The 22,525-nt window shown below is 32.8% G+C and overlaps 1 protein-coding gene across 1 annotated transcript in view; it reads left to right on the top strand.

Moving 5' to 3' along the window:
- LOC129227772 (cytosolic endo-beta-N-acetylglucosaminidase-like) overlaps nt 1-19,810 on the top strand; it is a gene marked incomplete in the record, with an annotated part of 35,865 nt that extends 16,055 nt beyond the window's left edge. The window contains 5 exon segments of the mRNA XM_054862379.1: nt 2,435-2,543; nt 12,136-12,317; nt 13,996-14,247; nt 17,219-17,339; nt 19,404-19,810. Of these exon segments, the coding sequence (XP_054718354.1) occupies nt 2,435-2,543; nt 12,136-12,317; nt 13,996-14,247; nt 17,219-17,339; nt 19,404-19,706 (967 nt within the window).
- Nucleotides 19,811-22,525: the final 2,715 nt, after the last annotated feature.

The raw sequence follows: 22,525 nt of genomic DNA, 5'->3' as shown, positions 1-22,525 counted from the left end.
TTCTTCAAAGGATATTTCGATAATGGGGAATCTGGCGCTGTCGTCTCATTTTTGGCGTAAATAATTTTATTTTAGTAACCCTGCTGATTTATAGTAACCCTATGTGAATTATCAAAATCTTCCTTTCTTCAGTGCTATTGCTCCATAGTAGGGGTAAACCTAACCTGGAAGCGAGGTGATGCAGTGATTAGGATCTGCTTAGCCTTCACAATGCTACCATTAGGTTTGACTCAACTACTCTGTAGTATTTTTATCGTTATCATCTATGCCGATAACAGATGATCGGGGCTAAGTAAGAAAATACAGGATTGCATCATGAGCAACTTAGATGCTGTGAAATGGAAATTAGTTAGGGAAAACGTAATACTTAAATAGAAATTAACTACACATGAATTCCAGAGAGGAACAAAGATAAGTTTTTAGTGCCAATCGCTTAAAGTGTAACGCGTGTTTATAGTTTTTTTTTTTTTTTTTCGTACGGAGCATTTTTATGAAAAAAATTAGGTGAAGTTTCGTGATGGTAACTTCTTACTATTTCTGAAATACCTACATTTACACTAAAAAGAATGAAATAAAAAAATTTTGAAAAAAAAATAGAACCGACTTCAAAATTGCTCTAAAAAGTGAAAAATAATTTTATTCTTTAAACACCATCGATAATGCTTTTAAACATAATTTTTGAAGTTGGCGCAAAAACGATAGATAAAATCATTCACAGCCATAACTCAAATACAACTGTAAATTTAACCAGGACCAGTTTTTTCACTATCACATACATTATGCATTGATGACAGCATATTTGAATACCGATATAAATGTTTCGTTCGTAATTTTGGATGCTTTTCTGAAAAAAAAAAAAAAAAAATATGAACGAAGCATGGTTACACTGGATTTTACGTTTTGTTTTTGCGCCAACTTCAAAAATTATGTTTAAAAGCATTATCGATGGTGTTTAAAGAATAAAATTATTTTTCACTTTTTAGAGCAATTTTGAAGTCGGTTCTATTTTTTTTTCAAAATTTTTTATTTTAAGTACGTGAACAAGATAATTTTTTCCGCTATCTGACAGTATTTTTTTTTTAGTTGAAATTAAACAGATAGTGTTGGTAAAATAATTTTTTTCAATAATTTCAAAAAGAGATCATGTATCCCTACATCAAGGGATACATGATCCCTTCATGGGGGATACTTGATCCCACCGAGAAGATACATAGACTTTTCATTAAATCAGCAATTTATTGCAACTTTAATGAACTTATGATGCATATGATCACTTACTTATTCTCCAATGCAGTTGTGAATAATATATTTTATAAATCAAGCTGACAATTTTTTTAAAGTAGCGTAATGAAGCTAAAATTCGGAAATTATGGAAGGTCATGGATTTGAAAGCTCTAAATGCAGCAGAAAACCAACCTGTACAATATACATTAACATTACTTTTAACATTGATGCATTAAAAAATGATGCATGAATTCATTATTTATTAGTTACAATAAACGATATTGAAATAAAAGTAATGCCAAATACCAAACAAATTTGATAAGTAGCTGAATGTAGCATCCTTTCTTTTGCCATGTGCTAATGTTGGCTTTGAACATTTTAAAATAAAATAATTTCTTGCAGTAACCACCACTTGTAAAATCACTGGGTTATAAAATCAGCCGCTTTTTAAGTTCTCCCGTCATATGTGACAAACTATTTAATTATTTCGAATAAATACGTCGAAAAGTATTTAATGTTTTGACAAAATTTATTAAAACGTTAAAAATACAGGACATTGGCAAAACGTCTATGCATTTGTGGAAAAGGAAGAAATTATACCACTCACCACAATTTTTTTATTGTAACTTATTACTGTCGCCAGTGACACCTTTTCCATACTACCCAATTGTCAAAACCAGGAAAGTGCTTTTTTTTACAAATTTTTCTGAAAACATAACAAAGAAAAAAAAACATTATTTTGTCAAAATTTCACAATTGCTGCAGAACAATAAATTATCCAAATATTTCAAGTTTTTTACATGCACTTTGCTCAACCAGTGGCGCCTTTTTGCATTACCAAGCATTAAAATAAGAAAAAAAAAGAAACAAATTGGCCTGCCCTACTGGAAAGATTTTTTAAAATGTTCATTTTATGAAAGATTCTGACTAGAATTGAGAAAAATTAATTTGTTATGAAAAAATTGTTATTGTCAAATGAAATAAAATAAATAAGGTAAAGTGATTTAAAACTGACAGCCAAAAAAGTTAAAAACAAATAAAAGATGTCAACCTTAAAATAAAACAAATATTTAAAGTGTTATCAACTTTTGAAAATAATTTAGAATGAATGTTTCTTTCTTTTTAAGGAAGAATCTGATAAATATTTATTACTTGTATTGCTGAAAATATTTAGATTATTAAAACATGTTTTTTATATCTGTTGCTTTAGATTTTGGAGCACCTTATCTGAACTTTGTCCTGTGAAAAAATTTCTAAAGTTACCTTATTATTCATCTTTTTGCCCAGGATTTGGCAAAAAAATGTTTAGAAATGGAAAAGTATGTTTTTTTTTTATAAAACCATTTTAATTATCTCTCGAAAGAACAACATTTTTAACATCAAGTAATTATGAATAATGCTTTATTTTAAAAATGACAGTAAATGTTAAATCAGTGATTTCAAAAAGGATTTGTCTCCATTTCCCCCCATTTTGTTTTTCTTTCTTCTTCTTGCTTGAACTTTGTACTATATTACAGCACATCAGCAGGCATGCCGCTATATTCAGGGTTCACCAGGTTTTCAATTACTGATCTACACGCTGGAATAACGAGGCTAGAAAAATATACTTAATTTGTTGTAATCAATAATATGTTCAACTTAAATTTTCCTCATAGTTTCAGAAAATTTTACACTGTCTTCAGAAAATTTTACTTGAGTCCTACTACTTTACTTGAGTTTTACTATCACCCAGTGGCGTAGCTACACTTACTGCCGCCCGGGGCGGTTCCACAATTTGCCACCCTTTTGATGAGAAATAGCTAATACATTAAAGAGTTAAAATCATTTAAAGTAAAAATAAGAACCAAATAAGAAAAAAGGAAACTTCATATTTTTCTTGCAGAAGAAAAAAAAAATCATGGCCCCACCGAAAAGTTTCAAAAGTTAAGTCAAAATTCGCAATTTTAGTAACGCTAACAGAAAAGAGGCTTAGAGCTCCCTCCAGATTAATTTTGAAAAGAAAAAAAAAACAGTTGTAAGCTTTCTTTGGTGCCGTTGGGGGGAGGGGGGGGGAATTTTCAGTGAAATTTTCCGAAATTGAAGTGTTAAAAAAGCAATTTAGGATATCTTTGGATGCGTGAAGAGATTGGGGAATGCGTGTGTTCGCAGGCGCTGTCCAGAAAGTATTTTGACCAGACTGTGAAAAACACAAATGTTTATTTATTATAAAATGCTGTATTTAATGGTATATGGTCTTCCTACTGGTCTTAGAAGGGCCTTATGGAGTGGCTGAAAGTTTCTAAAAATGTTGGGAAGTCAGATAGCTCTTCTGTCTCCCCTGCAAACGTTTTGAAAATGAACACGTTCTTAAAAACGCGATTTTAACCGTTGTTTGAGATAACGTTTTGACAGAAAAGTCAGATGGGGGTTTGCCACCCGAAATCTTTCTCGAAATTTTTGTTTATTTTAATATCTTCATCATTGAGAGGAAAAAAGGCGTCGCGAATTTTCTTCTGAAATTTCCAAAAACAAAATTTTGAGCTAGTTTGTGACGTTAGGTGACTGTGTGGACATTTGGCGCCTCTTTCTTAGAATTTTTCGGAAATTGAATCTTCAAAAACTCATTTTTATGTGATTTTTCAAGATGTTGGATGAGATGGGGTTTTTAAAGTTTGAAGTTGATGTCCTAAACACACATTTTACACTATCTTTAATCACGTTACTGGAAGAATCAGGTTGGGTTTGTCGGAATTCAACTACTCTGAGGAATTTATTAATATTGAAGTTTTAAACGGATATGTTTTGAGATATTGAAGGCCTAAAACTGCATTTTTAGGCTGCTTGGTGACGTTAAGGATGGGAAGGTTTGGTTGCTCTTCCCGAAAAATGTGACATTTATTGAGACTTTAACGACGCAATTTTCAGCTGTCTTCATTTTAATTACATAGGAAGGGGTCAGAATTTGCCGGCTTGAAAGCACATTTTAAAGCTATCTTTGAAAATCTTAGACTGCGAAGGGGGGGTGGGGGGAGGAATTGAAAATGGAGCCCCAAAAATGCTGTTTTAAGGCTATTGTTGGTCAAGTTATGAGAGAAAGGGCTAGTAAGTGGCTCTCCTCCGGAAAATTTTCAAAATTGAAGTCCTGAAAATGCATTTGAAGCTTTGTCACAGTTGGAAGTAGCGTTAGGGTCGAGGCTCCACCATGGAAATTTTCCTAATCAGAAGTTTTAGAAATGCAATTTTAGGGTTTCTCAAAGGGAGTTATGACTCCTTTTTGGATCCATGCTTAAGCAAATCACTTAATGTTGACAAACTCAGAAGTTGCTGTTCAGGTTACGAGCAATACTTACTAAGATCCGGTACTGCTATATTACCAAATTTGGATGATTCTTTTTTTACTGATAGATGACGATCAGATGAAGAAGCCCTATACATTCCATTAACCATACTGCAATTCATGAGAGGGAAAAGTTCTGCATCGAAAGTCATTACTTTTGATGTAAATGTAAGAGGCTTTGCCCAGACATTTTATTGATTAAAATCTTTTCATTATAATGAATCACTAAATGTGAAACTCATTGTTTAAAGGAATACATGTATTGTTGATAAAAAACAGTAATATTAACAGCAAATATTATTTGAGGTGTTAATAAGTGCTTTTAAAAAGTGTACATAAAATTCGTTCTGTCTTAATGAAAATTTTGCAATCTAGGACCAATCAAAGCAAAAGTCGAAATAAATAATGTTGTCCCAAAGTTGAGAAATAAATTGCCCTCCATTTGAGACTTTTCTAATCTTACTCTTTTTGCAGGGTTGCCACGCACGTGGAAAACCTGGAATTGTTAGGGAAAATGAGAATCATCTAAAATGGTCAGGGAAAATCACAAACTACTGAAATTCCTGGAAATGTCAGGGAATTCCTTCCCATTTTTTCCATCTGATGCAACTGCTGCACCATTTGAGTAAAAATAATGAATCCGGATAGTTGAAAGAAATAATTCAAGCTCATTTTTGAAGACAATGTAATATGCCTAAAACAAGGAAAATGAAAGAAAAGAAATATCCCTACAAAAATTATAGTTCAGATTTATATCATTACATTTTATTTGCTTCTTTTGAAAAAAAACTCCAGGCCATGCTTAGCTAAAAATTACTAATATTTTCTGCAATGCATCTGTGATCTTTTTAGTATTTTAATGCCTTAATTCTGCCTTTTTTTTTTCATGAAATGAATAATGTTCATAAAATATTAAAGTTTCAAAATTTTTGCTTTTATGGGTTAAAACCTCTTTTTTCGAAACATGTCAAAATTGAAACTAGTTTCGCCGAAAATTGCTTATTGTGTTTGAGATTTCAGTCTTTTGTCCAGAAAAAAAAGAAAAAAGGACCAATAGGAAATTGCTGATCTTTCAAAGGCATTTGTAACCAATATAATTAAAATTTAAGTTTTGTCTTAATTTCACCCAAATATTGATTACAATTTTTGATACTTTTTTAAAAACATTATTCGGTTGGTATTTAATAGCGTAAGTCAACATTTATTAACCTGGAATTTTTGTCTGAAAGTGCCTGGAACACCTGGAAATGTCAGGGAAATTCATTCGTGAACTTTAGTGGCAACCCTGTTGTTGTTACTTTCCTTTAAAAAAATGTTTTTTTTTAATAAGGTGGTTTTCAAAGAACTTTCTTAACATCAAGTGGTAGATTCATCATACAGCGAAAGGTTATGAAATTTATTGCTTCCTCCCCTATAGTAAACCTTTAGAGTGGGAAAAAAAATCTTAGGCCGTGATTTTACACTGCGGCTTCCCTCAGTCTGTATATTCAGACGATGGGAGAGAAAAAACAAAGAATAGTGCTAAGATACCCACAAAAAAAAAAAAAAAATGTATTAGAATAATTTAATTATTATAGTCGTATCAAAACTTTACAGTTCAAACGCCTTTTTTTTTTTTTTTGCCTCCAGTAATAGATGAAAAGTTTGATTTCCTTGTTGGGAAAATACATTGAATTTTTTCGCATCAAAAGTGTGAAATTGCCGCCCCCTAAAAAGTTGCCCAGGGTGGACCGCCACCTCCGCCCCTCCCTAGCTACGCTACTTCTGTCACCCCTGGTTGATCTTTTTTCTGTCGAAAAATTAGTAATAATAATGTTAGCAAAACTAATACTATAATGCATTTTTGATAGTGGCCCAATACTTAAAACAACTTATACACACCTGTAATGGACCCACTTTCGCACTTTTTTCTATGTAAAGGAGAATAAATTGCTTCGGACATCATTCTCATAGTTACCAAACTACTTTTTTTTTTCGCCATCTTTTCTAAGTAAGCAGGATTTATGCACAGATTTACTGAATTTGGATTTTATTTTTTGTAAAAACATCTAATCTTGAATGATAAAGTATTGAATTTGGGATAACTTTCTTTCCTAGATAGTAGCTGATTTTGCCCATAAAACCAGACTTATTTCTAAAAGTCGGAGGAAATGAAGTACAACTACAAGAGTAAAACTTTGAGGTTATAGCTCCAGAGCTGATATAAATTCAACTGAAAAGATAAGCCAATTTCTGCCAGGAGTACCAAAAAGTGGAAAATGTAATAAACAAATATATTTTTATTTTACTAAAATTAAAGTAATAAACCAAGACAGTGAAATTTTGGGAAAAAAAATAAAATTTGGACACTAAGCCAATACGGTTGCAACTTTATGAACACTAGAACACACTGTTCAATGTTTATGCATTACTTCTTACATTTTTGAAGAATTATCACCAAAAATATTGCATTAATGTATTAAAAAGAAATTTTCTTACCTAAAAGTAGGTGCTATCTCAATCCATATAAATAAAACAGAGAATATATTTATGTGTGAGTGTTCCCTATACAGATCCACAGTTTACTTCAGATCTTGGCCAAATTTGGCAGGGAGGTACTTGGGCACCCAAGAAGGAACATAGGGGGGGGGGGGTTTGAATGCCAAAAGAGTACCGAACCGTTCGAATTTCAATTTTAGGGCCTGAAAATTGCATTAAATGGTTCTTTCTACCCAAAATAATTATCCGATCAGTTTGATTTCGCGCCATTCGAAAGTTTGCGAAAAACACCCAAAGAGTTCTTTCATTTCCTTCGAATTTGTCAAAAGAAAAGGCTGTAAAATAACTGGGAAAAAATAAAAAAGCACTGTTAAGCCTAATGGAAAAGAATGTTTAAATCGGAAAATTATCATTTGCGCGACCTCATTTCAAATTAGCGTTTAGAAGGTTGCCCCTTTTTTCTCTCGACTGACTAAATAAAATTTTGTTTTTATTTTGAGGTAAAAATTTCTGCTTTTTATTATTTTTTGGCGATTTATCTTCTTTCCTTTTTTTTTTGAACTGCCAGCAGGACATAACCAGGAAAGTTACATTTAATTTGTTTAGGAATTTTTGATTTCACATTTTCTTTCTTTAAGAATGATTGTTTGGACGGAAAATTTTAGTCCCCCCCCCCCTCTAATTGAAGCCTGATTGTTGAGTATGTGTCACTTGACATAACTTTTGTTTTTAAGGTAGACTGTGCAAAACCGGGCAATGCAGCTAGTTTACCATATTTTCTAGAAACTCAAACATTTTATGTGTTTTTCCAAGTGAGTACAAACTGGATGGTGTATCATTAAGATATATTTAAGGTGCATTCCTATGTGCTGCATTTTATCCAGATATAGGCAGAGTAGATGCTTGTTTAATCCTTGAAACTGAAATCCCTGAGATCCGTCCCTAACATTTACCATGGGTCAGAGGCGGCAATTGGGACTGAAGAGTGGGACGGGAGAGGGCCAAAAAAGAAAACAAAAAAACAATAGAAGCCGTAGGATTTTTAACGGCAGCAAAGAAATTAAAGAGGAAAAAAAAATATACTACATTTTTTGCAAAGGCTGGTTTTGAGATCATATGAGTGGTAATTGATGTAAATTTAACAGCTTAACTCACATTTTGTTTATATTTTGATAAATTGTGTACGCAATAACTTTCCCCGAAGAAACACTCAGACATGATCATCCTCCAAATCAAAAATATTCTGCTTCCAATTCTTTTGTTTATCGCGCAATTAATATTTGTTCTTCGTCGGAACTTCTCAAAGTGGAACTTAATTATCTTAAAGCTGTGGCAATTGATAGAGACTATCTGCCAACTTTGATTGATTCCATTTATAAAAAACTTTCAAATAAATCCCAAACTAATGTTCTTAACCGAACCTTCATCAGAAAGAATTTGGTTGTTTTGCCATTCTTTCCATCTGTAAGCTATCAGGTTGCTAAGATTCTAAAACGTTTCCAATTCCAGGTGGTGTTCTCTCCTATTAATAAACTTTCATTCTCTTCTCTTAAAGATCCTATTCACCCTCTTAATTGTTGTGGAATTTATAGAATTAATTGTAGTTGTAAACTTGCCTATATTGGACAGACTCAGCATGCTTTAAAAATTCGCTTGAAAGAGCATCAAAATTATGTGAAAAAACAACAATGAAATAAGTCTAGTATTAAAGTAAGGCAACTTTGTCGGATGTCTTTTCATCCATAAGCTCATTATTTTTTGCATTGAAAAAGGCGTTCCCTGTAACGCAGCTGTGTCTGCTGTAATTTACAAATTTGTGCTTCTTCTAACGTTGTTTTTGCCTTACTTTACTGTTCAGCACAAAGGTATTTATTTATCTTAAGTCTAGTATTGCTCAACACTGTTGGGATTCGAATCACTCTTTTGATTTTAACTGTTATCAGATTATCCAAAAATGCCCCAATTCATCAGATCTTGACTTTTGGGAATCCTTTCATATTTTGAGGAACAGTTCTAACTTAGTTAACGATCTTAGTGCAGTTCCATATTTTCCTAACATTTGGCTCCCATATCATTAATACTGTCCTTTCCCCATTCCCCCCCCCTTTTTTTTCCTATTCATTTTTATCGATCTTCCTTTGTTTATTTTTACCTTTTTGTCTTGATTGACACTCCCCCCCCCCCGCCCCCCAATTTTCTTCTATTTATTTTTATTTTTCCTTTTTTCGAATATTTTTTGTTTCTGTTTATTTTATTTCATGGTTTTCCATTCAGCTTTTCCTTTCTTGCGGTTCACGGTTACTGACAATTTCTTTTCTTTTTGTTTAAGCTTCAGCTTAATCTTTGTCCAATTGAATTCTTTCTTTCTGGGTTCGTACCTAAAAGAAAGCTCTTGGCCTTTGCTTGCATTCCTATTGGTTCCTGATCGGTTTATAACTTTGTCATTGGTGTTTGGCTAATCCGCTGTTTTTATCTTTTAAGCTGCATGCTTATCTGTTCTTGGCTTTTGTCGGATGTCTTTTCATCCATAAGCTCATTATTTTTTGCATTGAAAAAGGCGTTCCCTGTAACGCCGAAACACGTGTCTGCTGTAATTTACAAATTTGTGCTTCTTCTAACGTTGTTTTGTCTTACTTTACTCAGACATGAATTGAATCGCTGATTTTGAAAAGGGCGTAAGTCACCATTTTTGACAAATCGAGATAATAATGGGAAACGATACTGTGGTAGTAAACCTACTAAATGAGATTAAAAACGGCATAAGTTTGTATGAATAGTGATTGAAAAAAATGGAGGGGAAATTTGCAATAACTTTGAAAAGGGCGTTAGTCATTGAACTTACGCCCTTTTCAAACTCATTGACAATTCGAATAGATGTCGCTGGTTGTGCAAGGTAATATTTTTTGTTTCTCTTGTGGTACAGAGTTTTATGAACTGTAGTCTTCCGTCAGTATTTCGCCATATTGCAGCATTATTTTAACAATATTGCATTGTCATTATCTATGCTGTTTTGGTTTACATAATTTTTTTAAACAGTAATGATGGACGAAGTGGATGGAAAGAAACGTAAAAAAAGGAGTCAGAAACATGTTTTGATTCATTTTCTCCAGCTAAAAGTGACGGTGTCCTTGCTAATATGTACTTTATGCAATCAAAGACAATACAAGACGTCTATCTTCAGTCTCTCGTTGATCACCATGAAGTCGAAAAACATCGTCCCAGAAACGAGAACCACGAGTGAGGCAGTCCACTTTCAGCTATCATGTCATACAGGGCTCCCAAAAAGTACCTGTTTGTCGAAAGGTTTTTCTCTGTCTTCACAGCGCCTCCGAAAAGAAGCTAAGGCGTTTACAGGGATTGTTAAGAGGAGGAGACACTCCAAAAGAACCGCGCATTCAAGCTCCTCGACCAAATTTCGACATTTCCGCATTTGAAATCAACCGAATGGTGGAGCATATTACATCATTTCCCAGGAAAACGTACCACTATTCCAGCAGAGAAAACGTCTACGTCCCTGACGAATATCATGCAATGATTCTGGCTACCAGAAAGGATCCCTTCACTGTCAATGTGCTACGCCCCATAGAAGTCAAAGATTTCAATCAATGGTGGCCAGAGTTTTATAAGAAATCCTGCATCCCTTTGAAAAAGACCCGGCCGGGGCAGAAGAGTGATCATCGCGATTTATTCTCCGTCACTTCCAACAAGATGTACGCGTTTGGTTCTTCAACACCTGGGATCCTTATTGCTTTTGACTGGATTGACGGTCTTAATTACAACAGTTACAAACTCCTGAAAGTCAAGAACATCCCCGATTTACCAACTATGCCAGCATACACTCACTGATCAGGTGCCCATGAATGAAAATAAGTTCACTGACATTAGAAAGCTCCTCCCTCACACTCCCGAGTAACACCATGGATTCTACAAAAGGATCCTCTCTTGGAAAACCACGTCTTCCGACGATGAAATGTAGTTTATAAAAAAAATTGCAACATTTACACAATTAAAATATCTTTAAAATAAGTGCAAAGAAAATATTTTTTATTGCCAAAAACCGTTTGATTTTGAAAAGGGCGTAAGTCATCTAATTTGTAAATTCGGTATTTGATCCAAGTTACATCGGAAATTAACCAAAACTTCACTGAACATATGTAAAAGCAGTGCCTTTGGAACGACTGCTATAGATTTATAATAACTAATTTGTAACTTGAGATAAACAGTTTTATCAAGTTTTCTCAAAATCAATTACTGGTGACTTTCGCCCTTTTCAAAATCAGCGATTCAATTAGACTTACATTATTTACCCAAAAGTATTTTGAGGTGTCACAAACACTTGCTAATAATTTCATTAAGCAAGTATGGCTTGCTTAAGTAAAACAATTGATTTACTAATATCTATTATCTAAACACTGAATACATTAACTAAAAACTACTGCTTGTGCTAAATAATGTTTTGTAAATAGATACAGCAACGTAAAACAAATAATTATGATCTGAAAATTTTGACATTTCTACTCTTTTTATAATTTTTAGTTGTAGTTCCTAAATTGGAAAATAAAATAAATAAATGAACCATAAAAAGTACCCCCCCCCCCAATCCCCGCCACTGCCTTGGCTGTATGGTACGTGAGACCCTCCCTCTCCTTCATTTTTATGCTGAAAATATGGAGATCTCAGTAACACACTTGTAGCAGCATTTCAACCCAATAAACTAGTTAAATTGTAGTAGGGGCAGCGGTCGCTGGTGTGTGCTTTATTTAGAATGGCAAGGCTCGGTAGCTCAGCCAGAAAAACCTTCTGGAGGGTTTTTTTTTTATCAAAACAATTCTTATGGGTGGAGAAATTACTTTATTACGATTGACAATAATTTTGAAACCAAGGAAGGGAGGGGGTGTTTTAACCTTCAAAACCTCCTCTTCGCCACTGCGTAGGCTTTAAACAGGTTTCAAATGCACTCTTTCAAATATTGTTTTACCAAATCACCTATATCATTCATTTAAAATCAGACATCAACAGCAGTATCCAGCATAAAATTTTCTTTGTGACAGTATTAAATCAGTAAAATCTTGTCCTGTTTCAAAATCTTGTATTAACTAACACTTTTTTTGTTTCAGATTATTAGTACTGAGCCTTGGTTTAATTTGAGTCTTCAGCAATGTCAACCTACATTTCATTATACCCACTATACTCCCAAAACTGGAGTCATCAGCCTCTATGAAGAAGATGCATTCAATGGTGGATGTTGCCTTAATCTATCTGGAGTTGCCAACTCTGAAGGAGAAAGCCTATGCTTTCAGTAATATGTTTGATTGACTCTACTTTTAAATTTGATTTGTGAATATAATGATGTTGATTATTTCAATCATAGATAATTTGTATGATTCTTACTGAAAATGTTCCGCGAAACCTTGCTGCATATCATCGCCTCAGAGCAACACTAAGACCTCTAATCCCAGTAATAACACTAAGATATTCTACTGTTGCTCTGAGGCAACGATATAATAACACAACAAGCTTTCAAGCATTTCCTTTTTGATAAGAAGTCAAGTAGAAAAAAAATTGTATGTAGACGTCGTAAATTCTTCCTTTTGTGCCTATTAAATTATCAATGTTTTTTAAAAAATATGCAAGACTATGTAAAAAAACATATGTATTCATGTATGCATATTGGAAGTAGCTATTCGCAATTCCATTTGCAAGCTTGTGACATTTTTACTTATATTTTTTCATGTTATTCAAGGAATTTAATACTTTGGCTTATAATCGATATATATTTGAATGTGAGAACCATTATGTAACATAATATAGAGCATGAACTTCCTAAAAATATTTTCTGCTATTAAAAAAATAAATATTTGTACGTGTTGCGGGCTGACTGTTCAGTCACACAAGCATCACAAACAAAATTTTGTTTTGGAAAGTTTTTACAATAAATTTTGCTTTATATTACAATACATAATAGTTCCCTAAATTTAAATATGTTAGAATTAAAAGCTAAACTTTTAAAATTTCCATGAATAAATTGCAAATGTATAAGTCAAAATGTCATACTGATGCATATGGATTGAGCAAAGGCTCCTTAAATGCATAACTTTTAGACATTTTCTTACACCCGTTAAAAGTATGGTAAACATGGAGAAAGGTACTTTCATATTTAAAGAAATTTGATGTTATTATTGGCATCTAAGATCTCTATCTCTTGAATTGCACTGACAAAAACAAAACTTAACCTTTAAGAAAAACAAAATATAATATAATAGTGCCTTAGAATGTAGGACAAAAATGTAAAGCTTTTAGTTGAAATATCCCATTACTTCCTGTTCCACAGACAATAGTGGTAGTAGTAGGGGGTTATTGACCCACCTAAAACCCAAGCATTTACATATATGGGAAGAACATGTATAAAATACTTAGTTGAAACTTAATAGTTTATTTATTTATTTAAAAGTCTTTTGCAGTAATTTATTTTTTAGTTTCTTACTTCTTCTTTCAGTTCATCTGAATTAACGGATTTTTTCTATAGCTAATGAGGGGCTAAACCACCTGAGTTACAAACCTAGTCTAGAAATAAAGTTTTTATTTTTATTTTGTGTAATTTATTTTAACTTGACTATTCCAAATTAGATTATAGATATTTGAATGGTCGGCTGAAACAAAATTGGATTTTTTTTTTTTCAAAATTAGTTTTTCGGTGAAATAATGTTTGTTGTTTCATTAAAAAACGAATTTGGTTTATCTTTATGCTTTGCAGGAAAACGTTTATTACGGTGGAGCATCATTAGATGTGACATTTTCTTGACAGCTTTTTCAAATTTGATTGCACGCTCAGAAAAACTGCTCTCCTGTAAAATTTGTAATTTGAAAATCCAACATTTTTCAGCCAACCATTCATTTATTTTTTGATTATTACTTCTTGATAACTAAATAAAATAGTAGAATCATGTTTTTTATCATTTTCATCCGTTTTATTTTAGGATTTTATCTAGTCATTTTGTACTAGAAACATCTGTTGTTTTAAGTTTTGTTTTCAAAACGTTATCAGACGATATTGATGTGTCTTTAATGCTGAATATCCATTCCGGTGCTGTGAAAGATAAATTATTTTTGCTGAGAGGAAATGCTGAATGTGCTGATTATTCAGGACGAAAACTTCTTCCCACGTGGCAGACCAAGCTGTTGAATTCAAATTTCAGACTGAAACCTTGTGATCCATCATGGACTAGAAGGTATAACATAAAATTTTGATGTACCATCTTTTTTGCATGTTGTTACAGTAACTTTCTTGTATTGTGTTATTGATATTGTAATTATATGCATATTATCAACATGCTCAATCGAGGTCTCCCCCATTTTATTTTTATATTAAATCATCAATTTTATCATCAGACTTTTTTTGACATGTTTTTTTTTTTTTTTTTGCACTATTTTATAGTTTTATTAAAATAGATGAATCAAACTATAGACCAGGTGTGATAGTAAAATTTTCTGAAGACTTGAAATTTTCAGAAATTATAAGGAAGCTTGACCCCCCCCCCCCTCCCCCTCCTGTAAAAACTCGTAAAATATACATAAAAAATTCATTGAGAAAAAAACATTTTTTTTAAATATTTTTTTCAGTTTTAGAATGTGTTATCAGCCCAAAATTTTTTGAAGCAGCAACCCAAAATTTTCGGATCACAAACACCCTGTTGTAGATATAATAAAAGATGACATTCTGCAACTTACGTATTAACACCAATGCAGCAGAAGTTGTGCTAATGCAGCAATAAAGAGCAATCATTTGGCACATTTGTTGTTCGCATTCACACACAGTTATCTTTTGGGCAACATGGGAAAACAACCAAATACAGTCAATTCGCGATAACTCGAAGTCCGATAACTCGAATATTACTATAACTTAGTTTCTCCCCAACCCCATTTTTTATGTTTTTTAATATATTTTTTTTTCCAAGTTAGAAACTAAAACTAGAAATTATAAAAAAAAAGTGAAAATTTTCATAACATAGTTATTTGTTTTATATCTGTTTACAAAACATTATTTAGCACAAGCAGTAACTTTTAGTTTATGTATTCATTGTTTAGATATTAGTAAATCAATTGTTTTCCTTAAACAAGCCATACTTATTCAATGGAATTATTACCAAGTGTTTGTGACATCTCACAATACTTTGGGGTAAATAATGTAATATAATTCATGCCTAAGAATTTCTTCTGGGAAAGTTATTGTGCACAAAATTCATCAAAATCTCAATAAAAACGTGAGTTAAGTTGTTAGATTTACATTAATTCCCACTCATTTGCTTGCAAAACCAGCAATAGCAAAATTTTGTATTTTTTTTTTTTCTCTTTTTAATTTTTTTTTTTTTTTTTGCTGCTACTAAAAGTTTTATGTGTTTTAGGTTTTTTTTGCTCCCCCCCCCCTTTTTTTATTCCAATCGCCTCTTCTGTCTCTCTTAACATCACAAAAATAACGTCGAAAATTTCCGAGGGACGGTTCTGAACATCATGCTTTTCACCTTTTGTCGTTAAAGAAGGCCTAAAGTTACGTTTTTAGAACTTCAACTCTGGACATTTTCTGGGGTAGAACCCCTATCCCATACCATTGTTTAGGATTGTATAAAATTGTATCTTTGGAAACTTCAGTATTGAAAAGTGGAGGAAGAGTTCTTCAACTGCATCGCTTCTTTTAAGACTGCCAGAGATGGCCCACATGACAATTTAAAACTCCATTTTTGTGGGAAAGCCCCGAAACCTCTGATTACTAAAGTTCGTCTAAAATTACGCTTTTGACCTTCAATTTCTAAACTTCTTTGGATCAAAATCCCCTACCCCTTTCCTTCTCCTACCATCATAAAAGATGGGCTTCGTCTCCATTTGTCTTCTTGCTATTTCAAACCTTCTGAGAGCGCTTGGCTTTATTTTCTTTGTTCTTTTTCAGCTTTTGCCATTCTTTAAAAAGTCCTATCAATAACATGATTTTTTTTTCTACTGGGAATCATAGCCTTTTAGAAATATATCCAACTCTGTACAATAACAGACTGCAGTCTAATCTGTTCATCTGTTTGTGATTCAAATTGAAAACACACTTTGTTTTAAAGTAAGAAAAACAACGTTAAAAAAAAAGCACATATTTGCCCGTTACAGCAACAGCTGTAATGGGCAAATTTGTGTTTGTTTTTTTTTTAACGCTGCTTCTTTTTTCTTTTTTTTAACGTTGTTTTTCTTACTTTACTGTTCAGCACAAAGGTATTTATTTATCACACTTTGTTTTGTTATGTTACTTTTCCTACAAAAAAAAAAAAAAGTAAGAAAGAAAAAACAACAACAAAATAATGGTGTTTGATAGAAATAACATTAAAATCGATTTTACGTTTCATACTGTCAACTGGTTTGAGCCTGAAAAAACAAAAATAGTGGCACAATTATTAGTATTATTCGAAAAGAAAATTCACCAGTCTCGCTCTCTGAACATAAGACTGAGCTAAGAGTCGTAAAATCTCATATTGAAACATTATACTTGAGTTTGACTCCCTTCTACCTTGGACGAGGGGGAAGGTAGACTTCCTGTGTAAATAGCAGGTGGTATTGCTTTTTATTTATGCATTTTTGAGTTTACAGAAAAGTTTATTATTGGAATTTTGGAAAAAAATGCTGAATTTTCACAACTTTGAAACTTGGTAGCGATCCCTAAAATAAATTTTTTTTGTCTGAAATTTTTGTGGTAGTCTTTTAGGCCGTAAACGAAAATGGGAGGGTGGCCCGTTTAATTTTCAAAAGTTCATTTTTAAGGACTACCCTAATTTGTTACGCATGAAATTGCTGTTTCCTTTTCAAGTTGAAAACATACCCTGTGAATTTAAAACATCATCTGAGAAACTTATAAAACAAAACTGACTTTAATATTGAAAATGTATTTCTTATTTACTAAATTAAGTCCAATTTTAGCCAATTAAATATTTTAGTAGCTGTATATTTAAGATGGGTCTAAAAGGGATGTTTATTCAGCTCTAACAACTCATTTGATGAAAGTAAAAAAATTACGAGACGTAATTTTTCTGAATTTGGAAATATATTATTATAAGAACTAACAAATTACAGAGTTATGTTCACAATTAATGTTTCTTTTTTTTTTAATTTTCACATTGAAAGATATCATTAGAGTCTGGTATGATGATTAATAATTGCTGATGGTTTCAGAGTATACTTGTTGGAGTTAGAAATGTTTAAAGAATGTGTCATTGAAGGTCTAAGTGTATATGTTAGATGCTTGAAGCCATCTGCTGATTATCCCATTTCTGTGCTCGTAGGCGAAATAGAGGTATGTATGTACATTTTAACTGAAATTGTTCGTAATTCTGTATTGATAGACGATAAAGGCAATGTGCTGTTGAATCTGTTTAGTTTAAAGTAAGGTGTTTTTCAATTCATTTAATGTTATACATTGCTATGCCAGGTGGCTTGTTTACGCCTCTGTGTATGTCCTTACGCCTCTCTGAGGCCCCGAGCGATGTAGAGCAAAGCTTGGGGTATTGGCTCGGCTTTGGCTAGCAACCCTAAAGCCCCTTTTTTGGAGAGGTGAGTGAAAACGCCACTCTTCGTTAGATGCTTTTCAAACTTCTGGGGAAGGAGCCACAGGGCTTGCTTCCAATCTCAACTTGTAGTAAAGATCAAGCATATCCTACTCTTGTTTTATGGTCTAGTGCTTAACTTGTAAATAAATTGTTTGCTGTTAGTAACAACTCCGCAATGCAATCTACAAAATCTTAAATACAGTCCACTGAAGGAAATGCAGAGTGTTCGTTTTAACCTGCAAGACCTTTATTTTCACAACCGTTGGTCCTAGATGCATACTTCCAATTGCAAAAATGTTCAAAATCAGATGTAGATTAAGATATTGAAAGTTTGAAGTGAAAATAAAAATGAGCCAAAATATACAAAATTTAACTTTTTATACGGGCCCCAGGTTTCGTAACTTATATTTAGGGAAATATTCTCCATTGGAAAATAATTTCAACACAAAAAGTTTGAAATTAGTACAACCAATATTCACAGAGATATAAAACGCAGCGTTTTGTGACTTACACCCCTTTACACTCGCCGTCAATAACACCTTTTAGGGGAAAATACAGCAGTTAACAAGTGTTTAAAATTATATGTGGAAAAAGAACAGGGTTTTTCAAATTGTTCGTGTTTTTGTGTATCATGGCATGAAATTTGCATTTATTTTTGAATAGCAATAAAAAATATAAATACTTTTTTTTTTTTTTTTTTTTTTTTTACTTTGACAACCTGTCATTCTTCTGAAAGGGCGATAAGTTCCAATCTCATTTTCTGCATGTTCTCTTAAAACTTTAAACTGGAATTTCTCCTTGAGTTTTTATCCTACTAATGTCAAGTTTTTTGTGTCAGTGATAGTTTTTAATGGAGAATTTTTCTTTAAATATAAGTTAGGTGACTTGGGGCCAGTATAAAAAGTTAATTTTTTTATTTTTTGACTCATTTATATTTTTGCTTCAAACTTTCAATATCTGAACTCTACATCTGATTTTGAAAATTTTTGCAATTGGAAGTATGCATGTACGACTAACGGTTGTGAAAATAGAGGTTTTGCAGGTTAAAACGGAACACCCTGCATAGTTTTCTCCCTAGACCAGGCAGCCCCTAAGCCATGGATAAGGCAGAGCTACATATTGCTGCGGACACTCACTGCTGTACCAAATTAATTTTGGCTACCAGTTTGCTGGCACTCTCAGCTTCAATGAGATGACATCCGCCTTCAGCTTAGTTAATGACTATTCCAGACGAATGAGTTCATAACAAAGATAAAACTGCAGTCTTCGGACGTCACAACTGGGCTGTCAGTATTTCTCATCTAGTTCTTCCTTAGCCCTGGCTTAAGGGCGGTAACTTAGTGCTTTTTACGTCAGCTTTGCCTTCAATTGATAAGTTGATCTGCACCATTGCTGCAGACACTGGCTGGTGTGCAAAATTTATTTTAGCTACCAGTTAGTTGACACTCTCAGCTTTAATGAGATGACATGTGCCTTCAGCTTAGTTATTGAATATTCCAGACTGATGAGTTCATAACAAGGACAAAATTGCAGTGTCCGGATGTCACAACCGGCCAACGGTATTTTACATGTAAAATTTATTTGCAGGAAATTTACATGCATTTCCTTTATTTGAATTATTCAGTTAAATACATTTGTTAAATTTGCATTTAAATTAAATTATTGTGGATGTTGTGAGATGTATCCCTTTTTAAAGTAACTGCCTCATAAAACAAATGTTATTCAAGCAGAATTTAAAAATTATACATTGTTGAATACTGCTACTGTAACAAATGCTTCACTGTTGAACTTTCTTCTCTTTTTTATTTCAGGTTTTGCCTTTTCTCAAAGCACTTGATTTTCAGTGTAAAAATGTGTCTTGCACAAATGAGAACAACATGACATTTGTTAGCTGTACTTTAGAGTGGACTGAGAATCCTTCTTTATATTGTTCTGACATATACATAACACAAAATGGTAAAACAAATTTTTTATGTACAACCAACCAATTTTGTTATAATTTTAAACAGAGCTTTTGTAGTTCGCTTCAATATATAGACTTTGAACTGCATCCACATAGCAATGGAAATGAACATTTTGAGCCTGTTACCTCAAGACTTACTCTGACATCTTGATGTATTTTCACAAAAATTCCTTTAATATTTTGATTCAAGAAAAATAACAGACGTCAAGTGATTTATTTGAACATGTTATAAAAACACATTTTATATTAGTAATTAAAAACATGCCCATGTAACATACCCTTTTCCTCCCTACATCACGATGATCAATTTTATTTTAGAGATGACCCATATTTCTTGCTAATTCAGCATTTCAAGACAGATTTAAGAAGAATAAATTTGGTTAATTTCCAATCAAGGTAAGAGAATCATTCAAAAATTAAAAGACATTTCATAAGTGAAGTAAAACATGCTTAACCCATTAAGCGCCAAGTCTCCGATTTTGGGAACCTACAATTGAGATTTTTTTCTTCATCAAGTAATTAAGATATCATTTTTAAATTTTTTAAAATGAATGATAGAGAACCAAACTTTACTCATATTTTTTTCAAAAAGGTTTGGAATGTAAATTCTTTTTTGAAAATTTTTTAAATTTTGCAAAAATTTGTTTTTGCATTAAATGGGGAAAAAATTCCCTAAAAATAATAAATGCAAATGCAAGAAATTAGGAACATGGAGTATGAAGCTCAATAGACCTTTTTTCAAATCACAACAAACAGGGGCCAAGAAAAATAATTTAAAGTAGTTTTAGAGGACTTTATTTACTGAAGTCCCAAAATGGGAGACTTGGCGTGTTCTGATTAGCAGAGCAAGTCATCAGTGGCGGCTCGTCACTATGGGCCGGGTGGGCAAGGCCCACCCAGAAAAATTGTACACCACTAAATAGATCATGTCAAAATAACGTTTAGTATTTCGCTAAAAAAAAAAATAATAATAATAATAATAAAAAAAACAACAAACAAACAACGAATTGGGGACATGAAACACATTTTAAATCTCTAACACTTTGCATATCGCTTCTAAAATGTTAGCGTTTCGCTTGCAAGCTCTGAGAATGATTCTTGGGGCTGCGACTGGTTTGCCCCTCGATTGACTTGCCACACCTCCGCACCTAACCAATCACGACGATTCAATCAGACACCAAAACGGCAAGTCCGTGTCACTCCGATTTCTGCTGTGTGGGCTCCCGCTCCCTAGCCCTCCGAAAAATAGCTTTACCCCCAACAGCAGTAGAAGGGCAATAGCAGGTGGGAAGGATTTGACACACGTTACTTGTACGAAACAACAGTTCGAAAATGGGCAAAAAATGACAAGCCCACTGAATGAAAGAAAGTGCTCTTATCGTTTTCCACCGTCCTTCTTTTGTATTTGTCTTTAATCTTAAATTTCTGTTAGTATCTGGAACTGGCATTTAAAATTTTATGGGTTCCCTCCGATTCTACCGCATCGCATGCGTGCGTATTTTTATTTATTTTTCTGTTTGGAACTAATATGATCGGAATTTCTGAATGAAGAGTTTGTTTTCGAATATACTAGTTGGTTTTGAGTGTGAAAAATTCTGAATTGGTCCGAAACTTTTACAAAAAAAACTTCAATTGGGCGAGATCTATTCAATTTTCTTTTTTGTTCTGATATTTGGCAAAAGTAATAAGTATTAATCGTATAATAGGTCTTATCGATATGTGTTTTCTATTCTGTAGTACTCTAAGGCGGAACAAACCTGAATTATTTCAATTTGATCCGGTACATCGCTTTAAATCCTTAAAGGCGTAGGGCCACATAACCTCAAAAATGACCAAACTTTTCGATTTTTTATTGTTTGTTTTAAAACTTCAGATTGTTTCAAACTTTATGAAGAGAGTTTCAACGCTTAGTTTAATTATTTAAAAAGTCATTAACTTTAGGTCACTCACACTAGGTGCGCTTTTTCTTGATTTCGAACTGTTTTTGAGCAATCATGAATTGCATATTGTGTTCACTTGACCGTTGAATGACGTATGCCTTTGATTTTATTTTTCTATTCTTATACTGTTGGCCCTACTTAAACGAATACCGTCGGTTTCAAGAAATATTCGATTAAGCTGGGAAATTTTATTTATCTTCCCTGGTTGACAACTTTTGCTTAAAACGTAATAATAAATCAATATCTAAGTAATAGAAAAAAAATGTTTTTGATTAAAAAGCGTTTTAAATAAGCTAAGTAATCAACAACATAGTATAATAACTAAGTATATATAATACAAGTACATATGAAAATTATAAATATGCAACTTACAACTTGAGGTATTAAATCTACACCTTTTTTCAGTTCATATTGTTTGGAGAAAGTCCATAATAGTGGATTCCTTGCTCAATGTGTTTTGTGAACAGTTTTCTAAATTCAATTACCGCGTTTTACGTAATCAATAATTATCAATTTCTTATTTTCTGCAATGTTAATATTTTGTTGTGTTTTTTAATTTATTTATCGACTGTCTGTTGGTAATGGCATTGGTAACTATAGAAGAAACTAGATAGAATAATGGAAATGTTTTGACGGAAAATTAATGTTGTTTTTCCCGCCCGTCGTTTGCCGAAAAATGCTATTTTAAGTTTTTACGTCAGTAATTGCTCCTATTTAATTTATTTTTAACGTATTCAAAAAAAATTTCAGCAAAAATATATGTGAAAGCCGATTACTATTATTCGATTTTCCGAAGAAATTATTCGATTAAGCGGGGATCTCTAACATTACATCTATAGGGGGGGGGGGAGATCTCTAACATTACATCTTTAAATTTGGTTCCTAGAGATTTTACTCGATTAAGCGGGGCTGACAGTAATGCAGGCATCCATGTGCCTCGGAATCGAATTATTTATTAACGACCTTCTGGACTTTACACAATCCTTTTTACGCGAAAAAAGTATCCAGCACATAATATCCAGCCCCAGGC

The sequence above is a fragment of the Uloborus diversus genome, chromosome 8 (genome assembly GCF_026930045.1).
Source record: "Uloborus diversus isolate 005 chromosome 8, Udiv.v.3.1, whole genome shotgun sequence".
Lineage (NCBI taxonomy): Eukaryota > Metazoa > Arthropoda > Arachnida > Araneae > Uloboridae > Uloborus > Uloborus diversus.
The sequence above is the reverse complement of the archived record's forward strand: the minus strand, read 5'-3'. Positions and strand labels throughout refer to the sequence as shown.